Genomic DNA, 24,858 nt, shown 5'->3' on the forward strand with positions numbered 1-24,858 from the left:
TAGGGGAAAACTACCAGGATAGTTTTGGTGCTGTGTGTGGCCACCTCCTGTGCTGAGCAATGCTTCTCCCACCTGAGGCTGTGTGTGGTTTCCAGGTAGCAAGAGTCCACCTTTTGAGTATATTTGGGAAAATGAGTGGATTCCAGGTGTATTTGAAGCAGGTTTCTGTGGAAGAAAAATAAAATTGATCAAGCAGAGGAGTGGCTCTACCAGAGAATGGTGTGGATATTGAGGATCCTTGCCCACCTCCTGTGTGCCCAGGCTCCTGCTCTTCACCATTTGTTCAATTTTATGGATTTTTTTCCAAATATTTCTTGCAGTGCAAGAGGGATCCGGTGTGAGCAGCCTCCTTCCATCCAGCAGAGAATGTATCCATGGGCAAAGTCTACATCCCACATGCTGAACATGCATTTAGGGAGACGATCAGCTATGCTGATACCTCAAACTAGAGATCAATGGGACACTGCAGGTTAGTGGGGTGATTCCAAAGGCTGGCATTTGGGGACAGGGGCTGGATGACAGCAAATTTTGGCCCTGGAGCTGGGCTTGGGCATCTCCAGCACTGAACTGGATCAGCCACACCTTGGGTTTTTAGGGAAAATACATCTTGTACCAAGCGGTGGCTCCGCTGAAAAAGTGCTAAGGGGTACTAACTTCTCCCAGCAAAGCTCCCCTGGATAAGACTGAAGGGAAAGCAAAGGCAAAATCCAAGCCAGGTTCAGCCATGGACAGGCTGTGAGGGCATGGAGGGAGGAAGAGCCCCTCAGCTCCTTCCTTGATCCACAGAAGCACTTAATGATGCTGGGGGGAGCTCACAGAGGGAAAGGATGAAGCTCATGAGGGCAACTCAGGGGCCTGGGATGCTGGATATCCCTGGGATATCTGTGGAGGCTCCTGAGGTGTCAAAACCACAAAAAGAAATAAGGGAATGCTGCCCCGTGTGGCATTAGTTTATTTGCAATGAGTCAAGCCCCGGAACAGGATGTCCAGGGGGGATCTGGTGGCTCAATCCTCGCAGATTACCAAAGCCTGCCTGGACACCCTGGGCTGAGCCTGAGAGCGGCAATTCCCATTTTGGGAGGGTGGGCTATGTGTCCCTGCGCCTGGCACGGCTCCAGCGCCAGTGCCAGCTCCTCCCTGAGGAGCCCCGGGTGCCCCGCTGGGACCTTGGAGCTCGTCCCTGCTCAGAATTCCAGCTCCTCCCCTGCCTCTGCCTTGTAGAGTGGTTGCGGGGCACCATTCCCCGGGAGGCTGGCCGGGAGTTCTGGCCTCTCCTGTGGGATCTGCCCCGGGTCCGGCTCCTTGTCGCGTGCCGTCGCCTGGAGGAATCCCAGCCTTCCCACTGGTGTCTCTCGCTCCTCCTCGAGGGGAAGTCACGCCTTGGAGCGTGTCTGTTGTCAGCATTCCAGCTCCTCCAGCGCCTCTGGTTTGTGGAGTGGTCGTGGGGTCCCTGCGAGTTCTGGCCTCTCCTGTGGGATCTGCCCCGGGTTCGCCTCCTTCTTGTGTGCCATTGTCTGGAGAAATCAGAGTCTTCCCAGTGGTGTGTCTCACTCCTCTCTGAGGAGACACTGTGCTGGGGCCTTGGAGCGCGTCTGTCATCAACATCCCAGCTCCTCCAGCGCCTCTGCCTCGTGGGGCGGCTGTGGGAGCCTGCCAGGGTGTCCTGGTCTCTCCAGGAGGGCCAGGTCTGTCGCCTGTCCCAGCCGTGGGAACGCTCCCTGCCCCTGCTCCACCTGCGGTGGCCTCGTGGCCGTTCCTGCTGGCTCCACGACCTGCGGGACCTGTGCCAGGATTGATTTCCCCGTGAGGAGGCCGGGATGGCCCATTCAAACCTTGGCGTCCGTCCCTCTTCAGGCGTGTCCTCCCAAGCCCTTCTCTGCTGCTGCTGCCACCACCTCCTCCTCGGGGACTCGCTGCCTCGGGCGTGCTGAGACTGCCAGCTGCCATAGCGGGGCCACCTGATGGATCTCCTCCTCCTCCTCCTCCTCCTCTCCCAGGGCCTGCCGTGCCTCAAGTGTCCGGAGCTGCTCTGCGGCTGCCGCGCGGAGTGGCCGCGCCGCCTCTGCTTGCTGTCGTACACACGGTCCTGCACCTCGTGGTACAGGGCCACGTGCTGCGGGTAGGGGTGGCGCGTGGGCCGCCGGCACCGTGGGCACACGGCCTCACCCAGGCTCCAGTCCCACAGGCACAGCTGGCAGAAACAGTGCCGGCACGAGCTGGAGCACACGGTGCTGATGTCCCGGCACTCCGGGCACGCGGCGCTCTCCTGGGTGTTGTCCTGTGGCGTGGCGGGGACAGCCTGGCTGGTGCTGGCAGCGGAGGTGCCCGGCTCTGGAGTGTCCTCCCGCGATGACATCTCGCCCTGCAAGAGGCACAAAGTCTGTTTTGCAGGTCCCTCTCCCCAGAACCCCACAGCTCCTTGTCCCTCAGGGGCTGTCCCACACCTCAGCAGCGGGGCTTGTGGTGGGGCTGGAATAGCAGTGTTTGCACCCCACGGGTCTCACCACGGGACTGCGGCTCTGTGCCCCCTGCCCTGCTTCTGTGACGTGGCCCGTGTCCTGTGGCTGCTGTGAGGTCACTGATGGAGTTGTCACAAAGGGCCACTGTTGAGGCGTGGGACAGCCCTGAAGGGCTGAGGTGCTGTGCTTGGGTTTAGGGACAGGTGTCGGTGGATGAATGTTGTGTCTTGCAGGGTGAGACGGTGTCACAGGAGAGGAACCCAGAGGGGATCCTCAGGGAGAGGTCACAGGAGGTCCCCAAGGTGGCACCACGATGGCCACAGGGGGCCTGGACATACCCAGGGCTACAGCTCATCAGGAACTGCAGGGTTTGGACAAGGAGATTGGCTCCAAAACGGAAAAGGGGAGATTTAGGAGGAATACTGGGAAGAAATTTTTCCCTGTGTGGGTGGTGAGGACCTGGCACAGGGTGCCTGGAGAAGCTGTGGCTGCTCCATCCCTGGAAGTTTTTCAGCCAGGGTTGGATGGGGCTTGGAGCAACCTGGGATGGTGGAAGGTGTCCCTGCCCATGGCAGGGGGTGGAACTGGATGAGCTTTAAAGTCCCTTTGAACACAAACCATTCCAGGATTCTCATCAAGAAGAAGGATGTGGCAGTGGAGCAGGGCTTGGAACAACACTGACGATGACTTAGGTCTGCACCCTGAGAGCTGAGGCTCTGCTTGGGTGAGGCTTCATGGAGACAGACCAGGAATCTTTCAGTTTGTTTCACTACTGGCTAAGAACAGCTCTCTGAAACAATCCATTTTGCTGGAATCATGACTATCCAGTTTTCCTCATGATCACATGTTTATCTCAGGTTTGTTGCTATTGTTGATAAAGGTAAGTTAAGTAACCTTCAGCCATGAGGACACAAATCCTACTAGAATAAAGGAGTTAGGGGCCGAAAACTTCCGTGTCCTGTGCATGGGAATAATTGGATAGGCTTTCTTCTACAGTGCTCCCTTCTTAGAGCAATTGGGGTGAAACGGAGTTCAATAAGAAGACAAGAATTTCCCAAGGAGCTGTGCCTCGGGCCGACATGGATGCTTTTTGGGGACAACAAAAACAAACATATTTTTGGGAACAGGCTCTAGCTGGGCCGCACCACTTCCCACTCCCCCAGGCTTCCCGAGAAGGTGGTGGAGTGCCACTTCTAGAGGGATTTAGCGCGTGGATGTGGATCTGTCCGTAGCACTCGGGGACACGATCAGTGGTGACCTTAGAGGACAGCGGGACCCACGTGCTTTCCCCCAAGGACTCCGTGCCCGCGCACGGCCCCACGGGACTTGTAGTTTTCCTCTCGTTTCTCCCCGCTCGCAACCGCCGCCAAAGAACTACAACACCCAGGACGGCGCTGCGCACCCTGACTGTCCCTTTCTCCGGGGCCGCGCGGTGCATCACGGTAATTGTAGTCCAGCCTTCCCGGGCGGCGCGCGGCGCGGCGGCGTATGAGGACTACATTTCCCAGCGACCGCGCAGCAAGGAGCGGAACCGGGAAGCGCGAAGATGGCGGTGGATAAGGAGCTGCTGGAGCGGGACCTCTACGGGCTGCTGGGGATCGGCGAGAAGGCGTCCGAGAAGGAGGTGAGGGGCGCGGGCGGCTCGGGACGGGCTCCTTCTCTCCTCTCCCCTCCCCTCCTCTCCTCGCTGTCCCGGTGCTCTCGGGAGCGGCGCGCGGCGCGCTCTGCCCTGCAGTGCTGAGCTGAGGGGCTGCTCCAAGCGCTGCTGTGGGACCGGGGCTGTCAAACGGGAAAGGTCCGGTTTTACTGATGTTGGCTCTGTCATATCCCGGTTCCACTGGAATTGGCGTCATCCCCTCAGTTCACCCCTGTCCCTTCTCAATCCGGCGGGGCGAAACCCGCCGCGGGGTTGGTCAGGGACACTGTTGTTCCTGCTTTGGTTATGTGCTTCCAGAAGGGAAATTCCCATGTTGATCCAGACATCCAGTTGTTACAGGTTTGTCCGAGTGCCCGAAAGTCACGTAGTTCATTTTGTGGGGTTGGAATGATAAGTTTCCGGTTTTTAGTTGAATTTAGTTGGATAGTCAGTGCCATGCACAAGAAGGAAGCTCCGACAGAGCCGCAGAGGGGCTCTGGGCAAGGACCTGGAACAACAGGATAAAAAGGGAATGTCTTCCCTCTGGCAGAGAGCAGGGTTGGATGGGCATTGGGGAGGAGTTCTTTGCTGAGATGGGAAGCTGGAGGATGGAGGAGACGCCTCTCCCTCAGCCTGACTCTTAGGCGGGAGATGGGGTCATCTGCAGGGCTTTTCCTGCACATTCTCAATCCCGGCAGCTTTGTCCACCAGGTGGGGCCGGGACACAACTACTTCCACTTGCTTTAGCAGGGAATTGGTTGGGAGTTGAGACTGGCTTCCTTTCTTCTTCCCACCCCGCCTTTTTTTCCTTTCCACTTTTTCTTTTTCCTCCACTTCCCCATTTTTCGTTCTCTTTACCTCTTTTTTTTTTTTTCCTTTTCTACTTTTCTTCCTTTCCCCATTTGTTTTCCTTTCCCTCTTTTTTCTATTCCCCTTTTTGGTTCCCTTTCCCTCTTTTTAGATTTTTTCCCTTCCCCCAGTTTTTAATCATCTCCCCTTTCCTCCCCGCCTCTCATTTTCTTCTTACTTTCCTATCCCCTTCTCGGTTTCCTTTCAACATTTTTTCCCCCTCTCTGCCTTTTTCCCCCTCTCTCTTTTTTTTTTCTTCTCCCCTTTTTTCCTTCTCTCCTTTTTTTTTTTTCCCTCTCCCCCTTTTCCCCCTCTCCTGTTTTTTTACCCGAGGGTTTAATTGCTGCAACACAAGACACCTGGGAGTAAAAACAGCTTTTAAAAGCTCCAACTCCTTCCAGACATGGCCATGCCCTGGGCCCAGTGGGTTACCCTTGAACACAGGGATTATTTTGGTTTTCCAAGAAGTTTTTTTTGGCAGACTCAAACCAGTTTCCCCCCAGTAACCCCCAGTGTGGCCCCTGCAGGTGAAGACAGCGTTCCGGCAGAAGGCCCTGACCTGTCACCCGGACAAGAACCCGGACAACCCCCGGGCAGGTGAGATGGGGCAGCTCTTCCTGCTGGAGTTTTCACTTCTCCAGGCTCCTGGAAGTGGCTCTGCCTCCCTAAGTCCTGAGGGAGTGCTTGGGTGTGTGTCCCTGGGAAGGCACACAGGGCTGGGAGTTGCTCCTGTTGGTGTCAACTCTGCTTTTTAAGGCTGAGCAATCCCTGCTGGGTTTAGAAGCACCGGCCTTAAGTCAGTGCTGGAATTACAGCTGCACTCCTCCAAACCTTCCCAACCTTTGCCTGTTTGGACACTGCTTTGATCTGTGTTTCTCACAGTCCAAACTTCACCAGCACTCCATAAATCCTATTATCTGTGGGCAGGGCAAACAGGGAATTTGAGCTGCCTGCAGCGAGTGATTGCTGAGGATGGAGGCTGTAGAATTAGCAGTTACTTTGTATTTTGTGTGTCGAGACTGATAATTCACCTTTCTAAAAAATAAATACAAATTGCCAGTGCTTGTAATGGGACAAGATGAAAGACTTTTAAAGGATAGATAGATGGGTGTAATGCAACAACTTCCAATACAACATAAGCAGGACTTCTTGTTGAAGGAAAAGGACTGAGAGTGAGAAGGAAATTGGGAGCTGCAGCTAAATTTGGCATGAAGGAGATATTGCAACCCAAAAATTAAAAAGAATCAGTAAGAAAAATTAAGTTTTTGTGTTCCAAGATTTCTCTTAAAATGAAACAATCCCAGTTTTTTGTTTCTTTATTTGCTCTCAAGTTCGTGTAACTCATTTGAGGTGGCCCTGGCTAGAGGTTGGCTTACAAATCTCTTGGATAGGTAGTTTTTTGTCCTTGGAGAGACTTTCCTGCAGGAATTGTCTTTCCTGGTTCTTCCCCAGGTCCCTCACGTGGTTTCCCTCACCTTGTCCTTATTTCTTCTCGTTCCCAGCGGAGATCTTCCACCAGCTGTCCCAGGCCTTGGCTGTGCTCACAGATGCAGCAGCCAGGGTAAGGATGCTCCCTTGGGAGGGGTGGGATTTTGGGGTGGTGCTGGGATCTGTGGTCCTGCCTGTCCTGCTCTCTGCTCCGACAGAGACTCCATGAATACAAATCTCAGCTGTTATTCCCCCTGGTTCTCCATGAGATCAAATCTCAGGTGCCAGGTAGAAGGTTGGGGAAATGTGTTTGGGATTTGTTGCTGAGAGCAGATCTGCCCTGAGATTCTACCTTTAATAACACACTGGATTGGGGTATATCCTATTTAATTACACCAGTGATAACCATCCCTGATTCAGGAACACCGAATTCCTATGGCAACAATGCATCTGCCATTCCCATCGAGTCAAGGGCTGACAAATGAGTAATACCTGGATACAATTCATGAGCCTCCAGGCTTTACTGTCTGTGGGACATAAAAGAGCTTGGATCCTTCTGGAGCTGTGAGGAAGTGGCTGAGAACCCACTGCCCAAGGCCTAAAAGAACCTGGAAATTTCACTGGAAAGAATAAAAACAAACCAAGAAATGAGCAAGGAGCTCTCTCCAGATTAGAAAAGTGTTGATTCCAGGTGATAAAAGCTAAAAACACGAACTCCTTTTTTCAGGTACTGGATTTTCTTGTAATCCAAGAAGCAGAAGATGCTTCACCCCTGCTGACAGGGTTTCAATCCCTGCTGTCGTTGTATTCCCTGTTTTCCAGTTTCTCTCCTGGTTTCTGTAGTTTCCCACTGTTGTGCTGGTTCCTTGGCAGGCAGCCTATGACAGGGTGAGGAGGGCGAAGAAGGAGGCTGCAGCAAGGACACAGAAACTCGATGAGAAGAGGAAGAAAGTAAAGCTTGGTAAGAAACATCAAACCCTCACGTTCCCCTGAAGTCTCCCTTTAGCTGGCTGTTTGCATTTCTCCTTCTACAGGAATTCCCCAGGGATCAATCCATGTGGGGTGACTCTGGTTTCTTTGTGCCCAGTACAGTGCAGGAGCCACCTTGAATCTCCTGCTCTGGGAAGGAGGGACTTAAGTCCTTCTCTGGGAATTAGGGGGTTGAGGACTATTAAGACTCCTTTGGTGTGTGGGGGCAGAGGAGAGGCAGCAGAGCTATCAGGGTATTGGTGTAGCTGTAGCCAAGTTTGTGATCTATCCATCTTCCTCTGGTCAGCAGGGAAAATTCAGATTCTCTTGGGATTGTTTTGATTTTGTTTCTTTCTCTGCAGATCTTGAAGCCAGAGAACGGGAAGCCCAGGCTCAGGAGAATGAAGAGGAGGAGATCAGGATAACAAGATCATTAGAAGAAGAAGTAAGGATAAATTCTTAGTTCTCTCTGCTGTTTTTGAGAAGAATTCCTGGAAGTATTCCCATTCATGATGAAATCCATGGGATAAGGTGCAAAAAATCTCTGGAGAGCAGTCCTTCAACCTTTGGGATTAAAAGTCTCTCTGAATCAGAGAATCCTGGAATGGTTGGAGTTGGAAGGGGCCTTAAAGCCCATCCAGTTCCAGCCCCTGCCATGCTCAGGGATCCCTTCCACCAGACCAGGCTGCTCCTTTTGGAGCTCTCCCAGGGGAACTGGCAGGAAGGGTGTCCCAGGAGATGGGTGTGAGGCCCAGGCTGTCCTTGGGAGTGTCCAGGTGACATTCCAGGTGACATTCTGTGCCTCAGGTGCCCGTGCTGTGTTTCCTGTGCCATAGATAATCCGCCTGCGTGAGGAGGGCTCCCGGCAGCTGGAGGAGCAGCAGAGGCTGGTCAGGGAGCAGATCCGCCGGGAAAGGGAGCAGCACAGCCGAGGTGAGCACAGGCAGCCTGCAGCCCTCACCTGCAGGTGGCATCAGGCCCTTTGGCAGCTCTCCACCCTTAGCTTTTCCAGTTGTCCCAGCACAGCCTTCTTGCAGGGAAAAATGCCTCAGAACATGTCTCCTGCTTGTATTTTGGACTGACCTGTTTCTAGCCTCAATCCCAGCAAGTCTGAGCTTCCTAAAAGGGAAAAGTGCTGCCGTGGAGTATTCAGTCTGTGCTGCAGTTCCTGTTACACGAGATTTTTGGGACTGGAATGGTCCAGTGGAAATCCCAAAGTGTTTCATCATATGTATGTTCTCAGGGAAGAAAATTTGTGCAAGATGCTGAGGAATTTTCACCCGTGTCTTTTCTATATTTTTCTTTTCTTTTTCTCTCTTTAGGCAAGCAGGAAAGAAATGGAGCAGAAGGCAAAATAACTCCTAAGCTCAAGGTAAGATATCCTTAAAAAGCTGTGTTTTGGTGAAAACTGATAGAACATGGTTGAAAACAGAAGGAACATTTCAACCCTGATGAGCTGGCACATCCCTTTTTATACTGGAGATGAAATTCCTCCATGGAATGTGCATCATCAGGTGAACAGCTCCTGTCCTTGCTGTTAGAATTCCTTCCTCACTTACCTTTCCTTTGTCTGCCTCAGATTTCTGAGCCTGAGATTGAGTTGTCTGTGCTTTAAGCACAGGGAAACATCTGCTAATTACCCTTGCAGAGCCATTAGCATCCTCTCAAGTGTGATCTTTTTTTATTCCAGTGAGCAGCAGTTTCTCCCTGTTCCCCAAACAGTTTGTTCCCTGTGCTCATTGCCATGCTGAGATCACTGTCTTGGCAGGCCTGGGAGCGTGGCTGGAAATAGCAGACGTGGTGAATGTGCAGGGGAGTGGGAGCTGCTTGAGCAGACAGCTCATCCAAACGGGAAAAATTAACTCCTGGTTTGTTTCCCAGCTCAGGTGGAAATGCAGGAAGGAGGATGAGACGGGAGGGGGATACTCCAAAGATGTGCTGCTGCAGATCCTGCAAAAGGTCCTGTCTGACTCTCTTCCCCATTTATTTATGGGCCTTCCCCTGCTCTCAGTGCTGTAAGAATAGTGAATTCTGGGAAGCTGCATATCACAGAACCATGGAATGGTTTGGGTTGGAAGGGACCTTAAAAATTATTCAGCTCCACCCCTTGCCACAGGCAGGGACACCTTCCACTAACCCAGGTTGCTCCGAGCCCTATCCAACCTGGCCTTGGACACTTCCAGGGATGGGGCAGCCACAGCTGCTCTGGGCACCTTGTGCCAGGGCCTCAGCACCTGCACAGGGAAGGATTTTCTCTTAATAATGTGATCTAAACAGCTAGTTTGAAGCCATTCCCTGTGTCCTATCACTCCATGCCCTGGTAAGCTATAAACTGGAGTGGGTCATGTCCTTCTCTGTTCAGCTTTCTCATGCCATTTTCAGAGCTCATCAGCATGATCGTGGAGTCATTAAGGTTGGAAAAGATCTCTTAAATCATCAAATCCAGCCTTTGAACCAAGTTGGATCCTTTGATCCCTGAGCTGGGAGCTGTTTCCCAGCTAGCAGCTCTGCCTGGCTCCCAGCAGGGACTCCTCCTGAAACAGAGCAACTGCAGACTCTTTCCACTGGATGCTTCCTGCCCGCTTAGTCTGGCTCTGTGGTTGTGGTGCATTTATCCTTCACTTCAGTCACTCCCCATCCCTGCTGTGGGAAGTGCAGAGACAGGCACAGACAAGCCTTTGATCTGACCAGTTCTAGCCTGGCATCTTTATTTTCCCTCTGAGCTCTGACTCTGAGCTCAGCAGCCCTCTTGCACTGGGGCTTGCTGGGAGCTAAGTATGTAGCTCCATGCCTTCCCAGAATATTTCCTGGAGGAACAGAAATGATGGGATCAGTGGAAGGAGGACAGAAATGGTGACAGCTCAAGCCTCATGTCTGTGAAAACACATGTTTTCTCTTTGTGTTCATTTGATAAATGAACTTGACATCTCTCCTGGCTCTGTAATTAACTTTCCCTCCTTCCTTTCTTTCCACAGTATGGGGATGTGCTCAATTTGCTGATCTCCAGCAGGAAGACCGGGAGTGCAGTGGTGGAATTTGCCACGGTGAAGGCAGCTGTGAGTGTGCAGAGCCCCTGCTGGGTGTGCTGGGGGTGGCACAGGACGGGTGACAGCCAGGACACTGCCCTGTCATTAAGGCAGTGGAGAAGGGTAATGAGAGTCTAAAGGCACAGAGGCACGGAGGGAGTGGCACAGCCGGAGGCACAAACCCAGAGAGCAGGCACATGAACAGGTTGTGCATGGAACAGGCTGAGGGAAGAGGCGCAACCCTAAAAATCAGGCACTGAGCACTTACTCAGCTCTCTCTGAAGGTGAAATGCCTTGGAGTTGGGCTTATGAGTTTTGGAGGTGATACCAGGCATTTGCAGTGAAAAACAACCCAAAATGTCTTGACTCACTGTGAGTTACAATAATTCATGTGGCTGTGGGAGCAGAAGTCATCAGTTACCCTAAATTTTAGTAGTTCCATCAACTTGGGCTGCATGACAGTTTCCTTGTTAGCTTTTCTTTCACTCATACCCAAATAATGAAACCCCCCACAATTGTGTGCAACCTGTATATCAAAAGTACTGGCAGGGCTATGGACCATAAAGGTGCTTCTCATGTAGGGCAGCTGTGAAATCTGAGAGTCACGGAACGGTTTGGGTTGGAAAGGTCCTTAAAATCCTACAGAATGGAATCATAGAATGGTTTGGGTTTGAAGGGACCTTGAAAGGCCATCCATTTCAAGCCCCCAGCCATGGGCAGGGACACCATCCACTCTCCCAGGCTGCTCCAAGCCCCATCCAGCCTGGCCTTGGACACTTCCAGGGATAGGTCTTGTTTGTGCTCTATTTGGCCTTGAGGCCATTCTGAGATGGGAACATGATTCTTAGTGACCTGTGAGGGAGCGGGGTCTGAAATTCAGGTGCTGACAGAAGGATGTTTTTTGTGCCAGGAGATGGCTGTGAAGAATGAAGTTGGCCTGCTAAATAACCCCCTGAAGATTTCCTGGCTGGAGGGCCAGCCCCAGAGCCACCCCAGCACTGTCCTCCCTGACAGCACTGGCCAGCCCAGGACCTCACAGGTAAGGAGAATGGGCTGTGGAATGGAAATCTGATGCTGCAACAGCCCAAATCTCAGTGTGCTCTATGGCTGTGATTAGATAGAAGCTCCTGGGGCCAGGCCTGGCTTTTTCCCAGCAGCCTTTCTGTGCTGGATCAGTGGCTTTCTAAAGGACCTCTTGCCTGGGCAGCAGCACTCTGGGAACTGGAGCTGTTTGGATGGCTGGATCTTCACTCATTCCCTTGCTCAGCCCAAAGCCTCCAGTGCCATTCTGATGGGATTTTTTAGTACGTCTTGGCTGTTGGAATCCTCTGAGTGAGAGTTGCTGAAAGGTTCCTTTAGAGAGTCTTACAGGTTACTCACTGCATTCCTAGGAGGAGGAAGTTTCAGTGGTGGAAGCAAACCTCTATTCTTAGGGTCTGCAGGAGGCAGGAAACAGCAATATCAAACTAAATACCCTTTTGTGTGTTCACTCCCTAAATAATTTAAGCTTGTGAGATGGGTCAGTGCATTCACTCTCTTGATCTTTTATTAAGTACTTTATTTATATTATTTGTAACTATGCATCAGAATGCCTGATTGTTATCCTGTCCATGTAGGACCAGGGAGAGTCCTACAGCCACAGGAGATTCACCAGAGTGTTAGGAAGGAAACTGGGGCAAAAAGCAGAATCCAAAGCATGCTGTTTGAGAATTTCTCACTAGCAGACAGTGAGAACTGGTTCATCCCTACCAAAGGGGGTTGCTGGTGCAGTTGGAGCTTGGTAGTGGATTCCAGCCTCTGTGGGTTCCAATCCCTGAGTTTGTCTTGGCCTGTTTCCACGCCCAGAGCTTGTTAGTGTGGAAGTGCAGCGTCTGCCTGCGGTGCAGGATTAGTGTGGTGGGGCAGCAGGGAGAGCAGGAAAGCAGCACACGATGCTGGTGACTCACCTCTGCCCAGCACAGCCTCCTCAATCCCACCTGGCTCTGGGAATGGTGAGCAGCTGCTGCCAGGGACCTGCATCCTTCCCAGGAGCTGCACAGCTGGTGCTTTGCTGTCCTTTCTGCTGCTTTTAGCTGTAAGCTGTAGCTGAACTTTCTGAGATTGCATCTCCAAGCTGCTCTCCTTCCTATTTTTCCTTGTTCCTACTCCAGACCCTCCCCAAATCCTCCTGCTGCATCCACGAGGATGCTTCTAAAACCTGGAAAGTGTTTACAGCCCCTCTTGGCTGATCTGCTTCCATCTGACTTAGCTTGTGTTCTCCAGTTCAAGACTCCGCAGAGTGAGCTCCCAGATTCCTGCTCTCTCTGCCTCTTCCCTTCACACCCAGCCTGGCTTCCCAGCCACCAGGCTCCACGTTCTTGCTTCCAGGCTGCACTTATCTCATTCTGATTTAAGCTGCCCTTGCTTCCTATTCACTTCCCCCCTCTGTTTTTGTCTGAATCCACCCCCGGTTTGTTCCCACTCCATGCAAAAGCAGCTCCTTCGCTGCTCTGCTTCAGGAAACAGCCCAAGCCTGCAGCGGTCTCATGGCAACGCGCTCACTACTCATCCTCTGCTCCCTGTCTGGGACAGGCAGCCGGGTACTGCCTGCCTGGGAGAGCCAGCCAGGACCTGAGTGCCAAAATCCGCAGGTAAAGGACAGCCAGACCCCCACCAGGGGGTTTGGAAGCAGTTCCCAGGTGGAAGCTGTGCTGTGAGGAGGCTGCTCGTCTTCCACAGCGTTGTTGTCTCCTACAGCAACAGGTGCACGTTGTCTAGCAGTTCCTGGAGAGCTGCTGGAGCCAAGCAGGCTCCAGTTCCCCTTGGAATTCAAAAGCTGTGGCTTGGCCAGTGTTACTCCAGGCTATTGAGAGCAGTGGCTGTGTGATGGTTCAAAGCACACAGCGGCTGCAGAGAGCTTGTTTTGCCACTCCAACAGTGTGCAATGCTCAGTTTTGGGAAGATTTTCCCTGCTCCTGCAGTGGAATCTCCCTGCCAGTGCTCCTCAGCCATTCAGCCCTGAGAAAAGCCTCCTGCCTGGTGTTGTTGTACCTGTTCTAAGCTCCTTCAGAGGTTTCAGAGGGTTTATTTCCTATTATCTGATTTGGGGAGGTGCATCTTGCAGGGTAAGAGGCAGCTGTGCCTTCCCTGGAATGTCCCTGCACTTTGCTGTGGCCACCTCGAAAGCTCCTGGTTAGCTGGGGACACAGAAATTTTATTATTGTTATTTTTTAAAAGCGCTCTAATAGTCAAAAAGGTAAGAACTGGTAGTTTCTTTCAACAGTTTATCCGGGTGCTGCCCAAAATGTTCTCAGCCTGGCAGAGCCTTTCCCACTGTCCAGCTCAGGTGGGGAGCTGTTCCTGTCTTGCCCTGAGCTGAGTGAGCTCTCCTCAGGGGAAAATCAATTCCCAGCAGCTCTGTCCTTCCCTCAGAGCCACACTGGTTCCCCCCCAATCATAAAAGCCTGCAGTGCGAGGGAGGATGGACCTGGGCCACTCCAGATACCCTGTGCTCCTGGTGCCTGGGATTTCTGTGGCTTGTTCCAATGAAATGAGGCAACCAGACACTTCCAGTCACAGATACATTTATTCTTCTATGTCTGTACAGCTGGGAGCTCAGTGCATGCGTGAGGCAGCAGTGTCAGAGACATCTCTTCTCCTGCCAGGAGGATAAATCCACTGCTGGTGCTGTATCAGGAGCCTATTTGGATGCTTACCTGTTTCCAGGCTGGGAGCGCCACCTGCACTGGAGTTAAGGGAAAAGAAACCCACAAGGAGGAAGAGAAAAAACGGAGGAACAGCTTTGAGCTTTCACATCCAAACATGGTGGGAGGAGAAGCCCCAGTTCTCGTCTCTCAGCCCTCAAGGCTTTGGCTTTGGGGTGCAGTGCTGCTGCCTCCTTGCAAGGCTGCCTGCTGTTCCACAAGTAATCCATGCCAAATCCCTGGGTGTCCCTGCCCCACAGTGTCACATCCCCAAAATAAGTCTTTCCCAAAAAAATGCCAGTCTTCCCTGAGGAGGGGATGCGCAGTTCGGAGTGGGAAGTTCCTGGGGTGGAGAGTGGAAAGTTGCCCACGAGACAGCAGACAGTGCTCTCACCTGAGCACAGAGCCCGTGAGCTCTGCTCCAGAGGATTCCTTGGCAAGGACAGGGATGGTCTGTGGTGGGTGAGGCGAGGACAACGAAACAGGCCACACACAACAGGCATGCTCCAGCATCCTTCCTCCCGCCAGAATCGGAGGAACCGGCAGCAGCAGTGAGTAACTGGGATGTGACGGACAAGGAATACCTTCAAATGGCGTAATCCCTCGGGTTCTGTTTCCTGAGGGTCTGCAGCACATCCTCGAGGAGCGATAGCCCCAAATCCACTTTGAAGGACAGGAAGGGGTCAGCCAGGTCGGGAAGAGTGGTGCTGTTCGGGAGACCTGCCTCTGAGGTGCCGTGCTCTGTAGCCTGGTCCTTGTGCGTTGGAGTGTCTTTGTGGTACGGAGCACCGTCGGAAAAGGAGAGGTCGGAGTCTGTGTGGTCGATGATGTTGGGGCAGCTGGAACTGTCCAGGTACAGCCGGGGAGGCTTGGGAGGGGCTTGTGCCTTGGCCAGGTTCTGCTCACTCTGACAGGACAGGTACTCAGACTTGTCCTTCAGATCCCTCAAGCATTCTCTCTTCTGGCCGTCCGTGTCCAGAGTGTGGCTGTTCTGGTTCAGGATGATGACTTGGTTGCCCAGCTTTTTGTGCCTCCTGAGGGAGAAGCGTCGGAAGAAGGTGGTGGACTTGATGGAGCCCCTGCGCCAAGTATCCATGCTGAGGAAAGGCAGCAAGGAGCAGGAATGCTGACTCCTCACGGGCGGGAGTCGAGGGATCAGCAGAGAGCCACACAACAGGAACAGCCTCTTCCTGCCCCGTTCCCGGAGCTGCAAGGAAAACACAGGCTGGTAGTGCAGGAAATGCAAACTCCACGCCGTGGCAAGGAGCACCTGGCTTGTCTTGGATCTCAAGGAGTCTCCCCCTGGAGTGCAGAGGAGCGGCGGGTGTGTGAGTGAGCTCGTCAAACGTGTGCTGCAGCTCGGGGCTGGTGGGGAACAGCAGAGGCACAGTCACCATGAGAACAGATCTAATCTGGCATCTAGAACAGAAGGGCACTCGGGTGCCATGGTAACCAGGCACCTTCTGCAGAGGGGCACTGCCGGAAAAGCGTCGTGGGTGGCTGGGAACGAGACGGTGACTCAGTCCCACTGAAGGAACCCAGGGAATACAGGAGAAATCCAGGGAGTACAGGAGAAGGGGGATGAAGAAAGCCACAACACAGGAGACAACGTTGGGAGAACGGAGTGCAGAGGAGACTTACGCCCTGTTGGAGCAGCCCGGAGTCCAGGAGCGGAGAGGAGAAGCTGCTGGAGCACTCGGAGAACTGGGCCTGCCACGGCCACCAGGATGAAGCAGCAAGTCCAGGGAGAGCTCAGCCAGGAGTGCAGCAGTTCAGCCAGGCTGGACTCAGAATGCCAAAGCTCCCTAGCGCTGCCGCCGCTGTCCCTTCATGTGCCACCCGTCGCTGCTTCCCGGGCTGCAGCTCCCTGTGTGGATGTGTTTGTTTTGAGCCAAGCCCTTGCTGAGTCAGCCACGTCAGGAACTGGGTTTTACTCGACTGGTAATTGCCAGGATTGCAGGAAGTAGGTGTGTGGAGTGGCAGAGCCTCAGCCCACGCTCAGGCACCCGGGGGCACGTGCTGGGAGCCCACCTGGATCAGGCTGTTCTCCCTCCCGCCACTCCGAGGGCTCCTCGTGTCAGCAGAGCTCCCAAATCAGGCTGCAAATAATCTCCTGGCTGTTTTAAATTTCAATCCCAGTGCGAGGTGGGGCTTCAGGTTTGTGTGGGTGATTCATATGCATGAGTCTCAGGCAGCCTTTTCCATCCAGCCCAGCAAATGCCTGGGGTTGGTGGATGGGACTTGGAAGGATCCCAGCTGAGGGCTGATACCATCAATGCTTTCTCAGACGCTGCTGCTGCTAGTACCCAAAGGTCATTTTGCTCAGGTGGCTCCTAAGACACCAATTAGACTCTTAATTTCCCCCTTGATGTTCCTTATCTGTTGTGGGCTTTCATTGTGCCCTCACAGCCGGAGGAACCACTTTGCTGGCACGGGATAAGGAGTTGCACTCGCCCATGTTTCCATGCAGAGACTTACTTACACGTTCTATTGCCTTTGTATCCCTTCTGCTTCCTAAGAAATCCTTCAATATCTGGAGAAGCTGTGCCTGCCCCATCCCTGGAAGTGTTAGAAACAAGGTTGGAGCAGCCTGGGCTTGTGGAAAGTGTCCCTGCCCATGGCATGAGGTTGGAACCAGATGATGTTTAAGGTCCCTTCTCACCCAAACCATTCTGGGATTCCATGATTCTCTGTGATCACCACTTAACCTGCTTCCTAGAAAAATGAACATGAAGGTTTGTTTTTTTTCCCATTCACCTTCTGTCAAGACATTCTTATTTCCACCTGAACTGTCAAGGAATGAGCTGGATGTTTCTAAGGCTTGCATACATGCTTTCATTCATCCAAAATAGCACGGCCACCTACTAGTGTGGAATGGCTTTGGAAGCAGCGCCAAAGCACTGGAGCAGCTGTCATCTGCTGCCCACGTTCATTAGGCAGTCTGCAGTCAACTGCCTTGATGTGACAGTTGCTGCCACACGCAGCAGGAAGGCTCTGGGAGCTTTGGAAAACTGTTCCATTCCTGTGTCAGGTTTGGGAACATCCCTGGTGGTTTTCTTCTTGCAGCCGCTTAGAATCACAGAATGGTTTGTGTTGGAAAAGACTCTAAGGTCTTTGATTGCAGCTGTTAGAATCCTGGAATGATTTGGGTGGGAAGGGACCTTAAAGCCCATCCAGTTCCATCCCAGGGCAGGGACACCTTCCATTATCCCAGGCTGCTCCGAGCCCTGTCCAACATGGCCTGGAACCTTCCAGAGATGGGGCAGCCACAGCTTCTCTGGGCAATGTGTGCCAGGGCCTCAGCACTGTCAGACAGTTGGAATTTAGTCACTTCCATGACTAATCCACAAAGATTTGATTTTTATGGCATTAACCTTTATAACAGGTGAAGTGTACGCTGGACTTGGGCACCAACGTTGTAGGTGCAGAGTAGTCTTGTCATCCAAAATAATGCCCTATCCAGCCTCGTGGAATGCTGGCTCCATGTCTGTCCCTCTTCCCTCATCGACCCCGCTTATTGGTGGTTATTTTTAATAATCATTTTAATAACAATTTCTGGTTATTTCCTGTAGCCGGGCAGCTTTCACCCACCTCACCCAATTTCTGTGGGATCAAACCGCTTCCCGCCCGGAATGCCGGTGTTGTGAGGGGGATCTGGGGAAGGTCTGGGAGCCTGTGCTGGCCCTGACGGGTTGTGTGTGTTTCCTGCTCCTTCCCAGGCATCGGTGGTGTCGGAGCGGGACTACGAGAGCCTGGTGATGATGAGGATGCGCCAGGCAGCCGAGAGGCAGCAGCTCATCGAGCAGCTCCAGCGGGAAGATGAGGAGGAGAAGTCCCACACTTAGCATCAGAGTATGGATTCTCCTCACCCCTCCATCCCCTCAGAGCTGTTTCTTAATTTAAGTCAATAAACCTCTTTTTTTTTTAAAGGTGTTGTGGGAATAGAAACTCCTGGGGACTGTGGACCTTATCCCTTTCCAGTTTTGGGGAAGGAATGGAGAGTCACAGAGTGCAGGTGTTACCCTGTCAGTGTGTGTGCCCAGAGCAGCTGCCCCATCCCATGGGACAGGATGTGAAAGGTGCCAGGAAAACACCAAACCTTGGAGCTTTTAATCCTGAAAGCTCGTTCGGGAGCCATGCATCCACAGGGATTTGACAACTTTTAACAACCCACAACCACAACAACAACAGACTTTGGTCTGTTTGGAGCAATGTTTTATTGGTGTTACCCCCACAGCAGGATCCGTGCACAGTCCCAAACATTCCAGCAGTGTTGGGATTAGAGCCTGCAGCTGGAATAGTCACACAACCTTCCTGTGTTATTTTGGGAATCCTGTGCTAGGCTTGGATAGCAGTCTGGGGTCTGGAAGTTTGGTGGTGCTGCTGAGATGGAAACGGGCCTTGCTGCCAAGGGAAGGGATTCTCGGAGCACTGGGACTAGGTTTGGTGGTTCCCTCTTGGATTTCAGGGATGACATGGGATGGTGTCCAGGCCTGGTGTCCCTCCCTAACCCCCTGACCCAGGAGAAGGCACGGAGCTCTCCAGGGGCAGCCTGACGAAGAGGCAAACAGGGCTATTGTTGAGCTTCCTCCAGGGCATGCTGAATACATGATTAAAATGTAAAAGCTGGAATTTGCCAGACTGCCATCCTGCTCAAGGCAGAGCTGGGGCCATCTGTTCCCGATTCTGGGCATACCTTCCTCCCCCTGCTCTTGGGAAATGGAACAGGGATGGCAAAATTCCACTGGGTCCAGCTCTGCCTCTGCTCCGTTCCTCCCCCTGCCCGAGTGCCTGGAGTCTGGGACAGGAGGAATTAAGGGGGACTAATTGGCTGCCAGTCCTGTAAGATGATCTCCAGCAGGATGTTGTTCGGGTGGAATGCAGGATTCTCCCTGGCTACTCCCTGTGGAGGCACCAGACCAGGGTCTGGCCCACGCCAGTCATGCTGACCACGCGGTAGCCGAGGCTCTCCAGCTTGTCCAGGACCACGCGCGGAGCGTCATTCACGTAGTACTCGCAGCTGCACCCGGGAAAGACAGGAATAAGGTGAGCTGGGGGGGAAGAGGTGGGAATTTCCTGGTGGAAGGGAGCCTGCCTTGCTCCTGATCCCTGAAAGACCAGCAGCCACACCTGGCACAGGTGTGTGTGACACAGGGCCTTGGTTACCCCAGGGAAGGCACAGCTCAAGGTGCCAAACTATGGGAATCCTGTCCAGGAGGGAAGGATCAGGTAGAATAGGAATGGGGTCAGGGAGGCTGGTGTCCAGAGGCACATGCTGCTTGGTAACTGGGCTGACACTGCAGCAGAGGGTTCACAGGTAAACACAGTGAGCACGTTTTTAACATACCTGGGAATACATGGAGGAGGAGAGGAATGATTTAGGTGTTTCTGAGGAATGAAATCCCAACGTTCTGCCTATGTCAGAGCATGTCTGTGAGACGGGAGGGTTTGAGAGACTGTTGGAATTCGGGGATTGGAACAAGGTGCTGCTTTCAGCCAGGTGGGAAACCTTTGGAAAGCCAGTAGTCATCCATCCTGCATGGAGGTGCCAGGCGAGGTGGAGACCAGGCTCCTCTGTTCCAGCAGTGCCTGGGAGCTGATGCTGGGATTCTTGTCCAGCTCTGATTCCCCGTTGGTTTGTGCTGGCTCTCTGCTTGGAGCAGAAGCTGTCCCACCTTCCTACCCCTCCATCCCAGAAGCTCAAGGGCTGTGACACTGCTCCCCAGTGAAGGGACCAGGCCCAGGCTGGGCCGAATTGGGTGGGGACAGCTGAGGTGAGTGGGACCTTTGGCACTGGATGTGCCAGCCTCTCCTTTGTCATGACTTTTGGGATAAGGCCCAGAGCAGCTCAGCTGTAGCTGACTCGCAGTGCCGGATAAGCAGATAATGATGGGCTGCAGGATCACTGGGTATCCTGTTTGGGCACCTGAACAAAGCCTCTCCTGCTTTTCCTACTAATAATGATTTTAAAAAAGATCCAAAAGCCTTTCCAAAGCTGCTCCTGCTTGTATTTTGGAGCTGTGCTGGAGCTGGGAGTGCTTTAAAGTGTGAAATAACCCGAGATGTGAGAGATTTTCCAGTTTCTCAAGACAGACTGTACTTGACTGTAATTATAGATGTGGTGTAAAGATAATGTGCATTATTATAAGTGTCTTTGAAGTCTGTTCTTTCTCCAGAAGGGTTGCCACATACCCTTCAGATTCGCAGTGGGAGCTGGTAAATATTATTCCCATTATTCAGAGGATGTAGCAGAGGTAGGGATTTGTAGGAACCTTAAAAAACGGAGTAGCTGAGCTAAAAGCAGGAGGGAAGAGTTCCCAGGGCTTTATTCCAGCTGTGTGTTGAGGGAAATGAAGATTGCACACTGTGGCTATTGGATATGCTGCCTTCTCCGTGTGCATCCAGTCAGGATGGAGGGGCTGGGATACCTGCAAAGCCTTTCCTTCCAGGTAAACCCCACCCCTTGCCCCACCTGGCTGCCTCAAGGGCTCTGACCCCGAGTGAGAGGGCAGGGACCACATCCCTGCTCCCCACACCTTGTGGGACTTAATGAGGGGCCATGTGTCTGTGCAGAGCTGCAGAACAGGATCTGTGCTCTCCCTCATTACAGGGATTTCAGCTTCACCTGTACATCCCAGTTTCCAGCAGGTCTGTGCTGCTCACGCTTTTTATTCAGGCTCCCTACAAGGTCAAGGCTAAAGTTTTGGGGCTACAGGAAGGGGGTTTGTAGCATCCATAGCCAGGCTCTGCTCATGAAGGAATTGGGAATGGAAAATCCTGCTCAGCCATGGTGCAGATCCTGGAGCTCCCAGGGATTCTGGAGGAGGCGGGCAGGCTCGCCCCCCTGGCACGTGGCTGTGCCCTCGGGGGTGCCAGCAGCCACATTCCAGCCAGGGGCCTTTCCCCACTGCCTGTTGCTCAGGCACACACGGGGAGGACGTGCTGTGCCGCAGGGATGTGCCGCAGGGACACAGCGGAGTTCCCAGCTGTGACACACGCCATGCCAAGGAGCAGGTGGGGCAAGAGGAGCTCAAAACGCTCCGGGCCACAGGGAGGGGAGAAGAGTGATGAATGCACCAGGGAGATCCCGTAGGAAGCTCACATCCCTTCCTCAAAACAAGCAGAAGGTGGTTCTTCTGTTCCTTACAGTGCTGTGTCTCCTGCACCTGCTGGGGCAGGCCCCACAGAGGCTTTTATCTGTCTTTGCCTTCCTTTTCCACCTGAATCCCAGGGATCCTTGCCCAAATCTCTCAGGATCCAGTTCCCTCGTGGAGCCTGTTGTGTTTCTCCCTGCTCCCATCCCGTTGCGTAACTGCGGGCTCCGCACGGCGGGTGGCAGCACGACACTGGCACTGCTGCCAATCTCTGCCCACCCACGGGCTTGGAAATGGCAACACAGAGACGGATCAGCCCAGCAAACCCCCCAGGAATTCAGCTGGGATGGAGCGGGGGGGGCTCAATACTTGTATTTTATCTCCGTACTATTAAAATTTCCCACCCCGCTCAGATTTTTAACACTGCAGCAGCTGAAGATCCAGCCCTTGGTGATGGCCAGGCTGGTGCTGTGTAGGAGGGTTTTCCCAGCTCCATGGATGGAAGCTTGGGAACATTTGGGATGAGATGCACCTTCTGTTTTAATGCCTCATCCTTCTCCTCCTCCTCCTTTTCCTCCTTCTCCTACTCCACACCATGGCACAAGGCATACAGCAGGAATTGAGCTGCTCCTCTCTGTCAAGTTGTTTTGCATTTGGGGGTTTGTTTTGCTTTGCCATTGTGGGTTGTATTTTTTTTTCCCCGCAGGGAAAACCAAGAAGTGGGATATCAAGTGAGGAAAAGAAAGGAAAAAAAAAAGTGGGCCAAACCATGAGGAAGACGCTGGTCACATCTCTGAGTGGCACTTGGCGAAAGGCTGGGGCCAAGCTTGGCGAGGGCAGAGGTAGGGACATGGAGAAGTGTCAAATATCCACGGCTTGGGAACAGGCAGTGGAGGGGTTGGAGTCGGGGCAACACAATTGGGAGCAGCCCCAATCCCAGGGCTCAGCTGCTCATGGAAAAGATTTGGGACCTGTTGGGAAGGGCTGGCTCTGGTGAAACCTCGAGCTGCACTGGAGAGCGGGATGGGATGGGATAATGGGATGGGATGGGATAATGGGATGGGATGGGATGGGATGGGATGGGATGGGATGGGATGGGATGGGATGGGATGGGATGGGATGGGATGGGATGGGACGGGACGGGACGGGACGGGACGGGACGGGACGGGACGGGACGGGACGGGACGGGACGGGATGGACAGAACTGGGTGAGCATTCCGGGTGTCTCAGCACCAAGAAAGGCCACAGGCCAAGCAAGGCAGGGATGGCACTGAGAGAGGAAAAGGGAGGTTCAGGTGCTAAAACAGGTCAGAGCGAGGGAAAATAAAGAACCAAGTGAAATATCAGGCAGCATTTCCTCATTAACAGGACACATGCGAGTCTTGGTATTAACTGTACAGCTGGAAGGTGCTGTGGGGAATTCCAGGAGTGAAAATGTTGTGCATTTCTTGGGGAAAAAAGGACAGGAGGACTTACAAGTTGTTCCCCAGCGTGTTCCTCTTTGTGGCCCCCAGGATACTCATCAGGTGGGGATCCGAGTGCTCGTCGCCCACCATGGTGGGCCCAACCTCCTGTGGGACAGGCACAGAGCGGTGAGTGACACGTGGTGACCCAGCCACCCCCCTGTTCCCAGCACAGCTCCAGTGAGAGCCCTTAAGGAAGGGAATTGCCATCATCCCATCCTGGGAGGGGCCCTCAGTCCCAGCCACTGCCAGGAAGGTGCTCACCCCTGCAAGGCCAGGATGGGAAGTTTGCAGCCTCACCTCGATGCCAGGTTTCATGCTGGTAATGTTTGCTTTGCCCCTTTGGCAAAGAGCAGAGTTTCCAAAGTCTCAGGAGGGCAGACTGAGCCCTACTGCTCCAGGCTGTTCCCTCCACTGCCATGATCCATGTCCCCCTTCCTGTGCCTCATCCATAATCACTCAATCAGCTTGTACTATCCCAAATGCCACTGCCAGTAGATGCATTGGTGCTTCCCCACACATCCCCATCCCCAGTCCACTGCCACTTCCTTTGGGACATCTCCAGTGGCAGCAGGAGCCGTGTCCATCACAACTCCCTCCCTTTGCTCATTTGCTGTTTTCACTGTTCTGCTTCCTGCCCCAAACCACAGCGGCAGCTCCAGGCTTCGGGAGGGGTGGTTGTCGGGAAAAAGGAAACCCCAAATAAACACACAGAGCTGCTACAGCGTCCTGCAGGATGTGGGTGCTGCCAGTGCCGGAGAGTAACGTTTGCTTTGTGGCTTTATCTGATAGTGAAAGCCAGCAATCCCACCTGATCCCAGCCTGAGATCCCAAGCACTGCGCGGCTCCTGTCAGCCCCAGCCGTGCCCACTGCCTTGGCCGCATTTTCCACCCTGGAATGGCTCTTAGGGGACGAGGGAAAACCAACTGCGAGGACAAGCGGAGCCGTCCCTTTGGCATTCGAGGGATCCCGCCGCAAGTTTTCTGAGTGAGTCGCTGTTTGGGACAGGAGGGTTTGGGGGCAGCGGAACTGGGATGAGGGCACCGGGGGCTCTCACGGAGTTGTGCCGGACCCCCCACACGCCACAGCGGCCGCTGGGCACAGTCTGGCCGTGCTGGGGGTCCCCCAAACCTGCATCAACCCCGACTCCTCAGCAGCAGGGCCAGCCCATCCCGGGATCCCAGCGGAGCACCGGCGGCATCGGTGACGGTCGCACCGCGGGCTGAGCGGGTCTCACCGCTCGCCCCGGCCGGTCCCTGCCCGCCCCCCGGAATTCCCCACCCGCGGGGGTCCCGCCGGGACTCACCAGGCGGATTTGGGTGCTGATGAGCACGTAGGGCATCTCGGCGCCGCCGCTCCCGCCGCCGCTCCACGGGGACCGTGCCCGGGGCCGCCCCCGGTCCCGCCCCGCCACCGCCGCCCCCGGGCAGTGGCGGGGAAAAGGCTCCCAAAGGGGTCGGGGGGCACCTGGGGGGCTCCGACGGATCCCTCGGGATCCTGGCGCTGCCGTCCCAACAAGGGATGGGCAGGAGGTGATGAGCAGGGAGAAGATGGACCAGGAGATGATGGACTGAGAAATAAAGGACAGGAGATGACGAGCAGGGAAAGGACGGAGCAGGAGATGAGGTGCAGGGACGTGGAGGACAGGGAAGTGTAGGACGGGAGATGATGAGCAGAGAGGCAATGAACAAGGAGCTGATGGACAGGGAGATGATGGATAAGGGAGACGAAGAAAACGGAAATTAAAAGCAGGGAGATAAAGGACCAAGGAATAATAGCAGGGAGATGAGGACTGGGAGATGATGGAGCAGGAGCCAGGCAGGTGGGGAGCCGTGAGCCCTGCAGAGCATTCCCACTCCCGCCCCACAGTCTGCCCAAACATTCCCCTGAAGCAGAATGTCCATCATTACCAATATTTTTTGGGAAAAAACCTGTTTTTCTACTGGCTGTTGAGTTATTATCTGTGAACATGGCAGGTTTAAATCCCTTCATAATCTGAGAAGTCCCATATCCTGGGACTGGCACAGGCTGAGGAGCAGCATTTCCATTATTATTAATGTGGTGTTGTTGTTGTCATAATTTTTGTTGTTAATTGTTATTACTGACATTATCATTGACCCATTGGTTTGGTTTGGTGAGATACAAGAAACCCGAGGCTAAGGGTCTCTTCCTAAAGCCTGTCCCACAAATTCCAGTAGGTCCATTTGGAGTTCTCTGTGGGACACCCCTCCTCCACGAGTTAAACATCAG

At 53.5% G+C, this 24,858-nt stretch overlaps 3 protein-coding genes across 5 annotated transcripts; 1 reads left to right on the forward strand and 2 right to left on the reverse strand.

The window, feature by feature from the left end:
- Window positions 1-3,934: 3,934 nt before the first annotated feature.
- DNAJC17 (DnaJ heat shock protein family (Hsp40) member C17) lies at window positions 3,935-17,973 on the forward strand. Of its 2 annotated transcripts, none has more exons than XM_063397875.1 (11): window positions 3,935-4,083; window positions 5,472-5,541; window positions 6,447-6,505; window positions 7,246-7,333; window positions 7,704-7,786; window positions 8,178-8,274; window positions 8,664-8,713; window positions 9,223-9,300; window positions 10,317-10,397; window positions 11,278-11,406; window positions 17,770-17,973. In XM_063397875.1, exons 1-11 carry the CDS (start codon window positions 4,006-4,008, stop codon window positions 17,893-17,895), a joined length of 939 nt encoding a protein of 312 aa, XP_063253945.1. In that variant the 5' UTR covers window positions 3,935-4,005; the 3' UTR covers window positions 17,896-17,973. The 2 variants fall into 2 exon arrangements, with proteins under 2 accessions (XP_063253945.1, XP_063253946.1); XM_063397876.1 differs by lacking the exon at window positions 17,770-17,973 and adding an exon at window positions 13,954-14,089.
- C5H15orf62 (chromosome 5 C15orf62 homolog) lies at window positions 14,637-16,144 on the reverse strand. 2 transcript variants are annotated; one of them, XM_063397882.1, is made up of 2 exons: window positions 15,692-16,144; window positions 14,637-15,257 (listed from the first exon to the last, which is right to left on the reverse strand). In XM_063397882.1, the coding sequence occupies exon 2, from the start codon at window positions 15,144-15,146 to the stop codon at window positions 14,637-14,639; it is 510 nt and encodes a 169-aa protein (XP_063253952.1). In that variant the 5' UTR covers window positions 15,147-15,257; window positions 15,692-16,144. The 2 variants fall into 2 exon arrangements, with proteins under 2 accessions (XP_063253952.1, XP_063253951.1); XM_063397881.1 differs by having other exon boundaries at window positions 14,637-15,415.
- Window positions 17,974-18,243: 270 nt separating the features above from the next.
- Window positions 18,244-24,789, reverse strand: GCHFR (GTP cyclohydrolase I feedback regulator). Its single transcript, XM_063397877.1, has 3 exons — window positions 23,915-24,789; window positions 22,621-22,715; window positions 18,244-19,070 (listed from the first exon to the last, which is right to left on the reverse strand). Exons 1-3 carry the CDS (start codon window positions 24,488-24,490, stop codon window positions 18,947-18,949), a joined length of 795 nt encoding a protein of 264 aa, XP_063253947.1. The 5' UTR covers window positions 24,491-24,789; the 3' UTR covers window positions 18,244-18,946.
- Between the last annotated feature and the right edge of the window lie 69 nt (window positions 24,790-24,858).

This window comes from Prinia subflava, chromosome 5 (genome assembly GCF_021018805.1).
Source record: "Prinia subflava isolate CZ2003 ecotype Zambia chromosome 5, Cam_Psub_1.2, whole genome shotgun sequence".
Classification (NCBI taxonomy): Eukaryota; Metazoa; Chordata; class Aves; order Passeriformes; family Cisticolidae; genus Prinia; species Prinia subflava.

Excerpts from the sequence above, each read along its gene's own strand:
- DNAJC17 (XM_063397875.1), top strand. The coding sequence starts at position 4,006 with ATGGCGGTGGATAAGGAGCTGCTGGAGCGGGACCTCTACGGGCTGCTG. Across the intron at positions 7,334-7,703 it reads GAGGAAGAAAGTAAAGCTTG|ATCTTGAAGCCAGAGAACGG; the intron begins GTAAGAAACATC and ends CTTTCTCTGCAG. Across the intron at positions 8,714-9,222 it reads AAATAACTCCTAAGCTCAAG|CTCAGGTGGAAATGCAGGAA; the intron begins GTAAGATATCCT and ends TTTGTTTCCCAG.
- C5H15orf62 (XM_063397882.1), bottom strand. The coding sequence starts at position 15,146 with ATGGATACTTGGCGCAGGGGCTCCATCAAGTCCACCACCTTCTTCCGA.
- GCHFR (XM_063397877.1), bottom strand. The coding sequence starts at position 24,490 with ATGTTTGGGCAGACTGTGGGGCGGGAGTGGGAATGCTCTGCAGGGCTC. Across the intron at positions 22,716-23,914 it reads TCAGCACCCAAATCCGCCTG|GAGGTTGGGCCCACCATGGT; the intron begins GTGAGTCCCGGC and ends CCTGTCCCACAG. Across the intron at positions 19,071-22,620 it reads AACACGCTGGGGAACAACTT|CTGCGAGTACTACGTGAATG; the intron begins GTAAGTCCTCCT and ends TCCCGGGTGCAG.